General features: G+C 49.3%; 1 protein-coding gene across 1 annotated transcript in view; it reads left to right on the plus strand.

The window, feature by feature from the left end:
• The window catches only part of HTR4 (5-hydroxytryptamine (serotonin) receptor 4, G protein-coupled), a 20,856-nt gene extending 18,837 nt beyond the window's left edge, over positions 1–2,019 (plus strand). The window contains exon 5 of the mRNA XM_009318569.1: positions 1,447–2,019. Within this exon, the coding sequence (XP_009316844.1) occupies positions 1,447–2,019 (573 nt within the window). The remainder of the gene's footprint in view (positions 1–1,446) is intronic.
• The last annotated feature ends 797 nt before the right edge of the window (positions 2,020–2,816 follow it).

Consider the following 2,816-nt stretch of genomic DNA (forward strand, 5'->3'; position numbering starts at 1 on the left):
CAGCCTGGCTTCACTTGCAGGATCCCATTTGCAGGGCAAGGAGTTAAGAGCTGCAAATCTGCTCTCCTTCCAATCTGGAGATGCAGTAATTAAAAAATGGCAAACTGTGAAAACACCTTATTTAGAAGAGCTTGTTTAAAGAGATGTGGCATCTTCTATGCCAAGTCTCAGCCAAGGAGATATGAATACTTTTTGGCTCATGGAGAATGACAGGTGCAAGCTGCCCAGCCTCTAGACAAGGCGATAAAGCCAAAATTGCTTCCAGACAAGCACCTTTAGGACATGCAGCTGATAGAAAGGGGAGGTGCATTTTGTTTATTTAACAAACCATGTCAGGTATCTGATTTCTTCCACTGACTTTTTGCCCCCACCTTTTCAGAAAAGACTCGACACCCAGCTGTCTGTACCAGACTTTCTAAACACCAGTGCAAGGCCTGCCCTTCCTTGTAACTTGCTGGCGTTCACCGTGCAGATTTCAGTAGCTGCATGCTGAGAGGTAGTACGAGGTTCAAACACCACCTAGTGAAAATGCTTCATAGTTTATTTTAGAGGTAAACTTCCTTACTTGCCCAGTTTATAAACAGTTGAATAAATTATTTAAATAAATAAATTTAAATTAATAAATTTAAATAAATAATTTAAATAATTTAATAAATAATTTTGATATTATAGTTTTAAATAAGAGGCAGGGTTATTCTCTTATTGGAATAAACATCAGAAATTATGGGCCTGATGGACCTGAAATGACATTGCTTTGTAGCAAGAATAGCCTCAGAGAAATCCTGTCCGTCCCAGTTATGCCCCCTGCTCCCCAAACTCTCATGCAAGACCCCTTTCTTCCTCTGCTGTCTCAGTTTTCATCACAAGTCATTGACCAGATCTCAGCCTACAGACTCCACCTGCAGACTTCTCTTGCCTGGGCTGCTGCCCACAGCCCCTGTGCCTGGGAAGTTCAGTGTCATCCCCTGGAGCTGCCCCCCAGATGCTGCAGCCCAGTCCCTTCCCTGTCCACCTGGTCCTTCTTTAATACCCCTATGGGACTCGGCAGGGTGAAACTTGTGCATCCTTGGTGTAAAACCACACCCCGATGAACCGAGCAGTGAGCACTGCAAAAAAGCATGAAAGTGAAGTTACTCCCCTTCACTGTGTCTGAACTGGGGAGTTAGGCTGATTTTCACTGGCCAGGTTGAGGCATGCTCTAGGATGCCAGAGCTGCAATGTGGGCTGGTCCTGCAGACCTAGGGACCAGCAGGGCCGGAGAACCCATGGTGTCAGCACAGGCAGGAGAGGCAGCAGTGGGTAAGGCAGGTACCACGGATGGGAGAGGGGAGGGAGGAGAGAGAACTGGAAAGCGGTGGTGAGGTGTCCTGGCAAACAGACTGCTGGTATCAGAGGAGCAGTGCTGAATTTCCTTCTCTGTCCTTGTCCTTCCTCCTCCTGCCCCAGATTCAGCAAAGGCAGTTCAACAAGGCTTCCAACTCCACTTACTGCATATTCATGGTCAACAAGCCATACGCCATTACCTGCTCCGTGGTGGCCTTCTACATTCCCTTCCTCCTGATGGTGCTGGCCTACTACCGCATCTACATCACAGCCAGGGAGCACGCCCACCAGATCCGGGTGCTGCAGCGTGCAGGGGCCCCCACTGATGGCCGGCAGCACCACCCGGACCAGCACAGCACGCACCGCATGAAGACTGAGACCAAAGCTGCCAAGACCCTGTGCATCATCATGGGGTGCTTCTGCCTGTGCTGGGCCCCCTTCTTTATCACAAACATAGTGGACCCTTTCATAAACTACACGGTGCCGGGGAAGCTGTGGACAGCTTTCCTGTGGCTGGGCTACATCAATTCAGGGTTGAACCCTTTCCTCTACGCCTTCCTGAACAAGTCTTTCAGACGTGCCTTCCTCATCATCCTGTGCTGTGGTGATGAGCGATACCGAAGGCCTTCCATCTTGGGGCAGACAGTCCCCTGTTCGACTACCACAATAAATGGATCGACTCATGTACTAAGGTGAGTGTTTCTTGGATGATGAAAAATGCCTGGAGTCACTAGAAAGAGTACTTCTTTAGAGTTTTCGTAAAGGATTGGTTTCGCTTTGCATTTGAAACCTGATGGATTAAATGTTTAAAAAGGGAGAGGGCAAGAGAAGCGTCCAGAAATCCTTAGGGTGCTCAAAAAACCTGGGTTTGTAGATAACAGATAAGTGTTGGCATGCGCAGTTTCTCCAGAGGTATGTTCAGGAATGAGTTGGGAGAATGCAGAAGTCGTGTATGCATTTAGTTTGAGGGGAACAACTTGACCCCAACAGGGAGCACCTTGAGGGAGGCTGCCTACTCTGTCTTCTCTAGCAAAGGGATCATGACCCCCATTGCCCCTTCTCAGGTTCTTCCTTTGTGGCCCCACCAGCCACCGCTGTATCTTCTGAACTAATGAAAGGCAAAGAATGAACTTCCCCGAATGCCTTGACCCTGCTGGGACACTTCAGTGGCTCTCTGGGAGGAGTTATACTTGCCATTGTGTTTTAGCCGCTCAGAAAATGCTGGGGCGTCTACCTTTTACTGTAACCCAAAGCCTGCCCCTGTGCAAGGCAGCAGCACCCAGCTCTGCGGGAGTCCTGGGAGCTGAGCATGCCTCACACGGGCTACAGGACATAGTCCTGCTGGTTGGCAGTTTGGGGTCCCAGTGAATTTGAACCCCACACCTCACACACCCCACCCTTCACTGAGTACCACAATGTGTTCATTGCAAAAGAGAGTGTGTGGGCTGTGCACTCTGGGGGTACAGAGAGGTTTGGAGGGCTCTGTGGTGAGG

Source organism: Pygoscelis adeliae, unplaced genomic scaffold (assembly GCF_000699105.1).
Source record: "Pygoscelis adeliae isolate BGI_AS28 unplaced genomic scaffold, ASM69910v1 Scaffold42, whole genome shotgun sequence".
NCBI lineage: Eukaryota > Metazoa > Chordata > Aves > Sphenisciformes > Spheniscidae > Pygoscelis > Pygoscelis adeliae.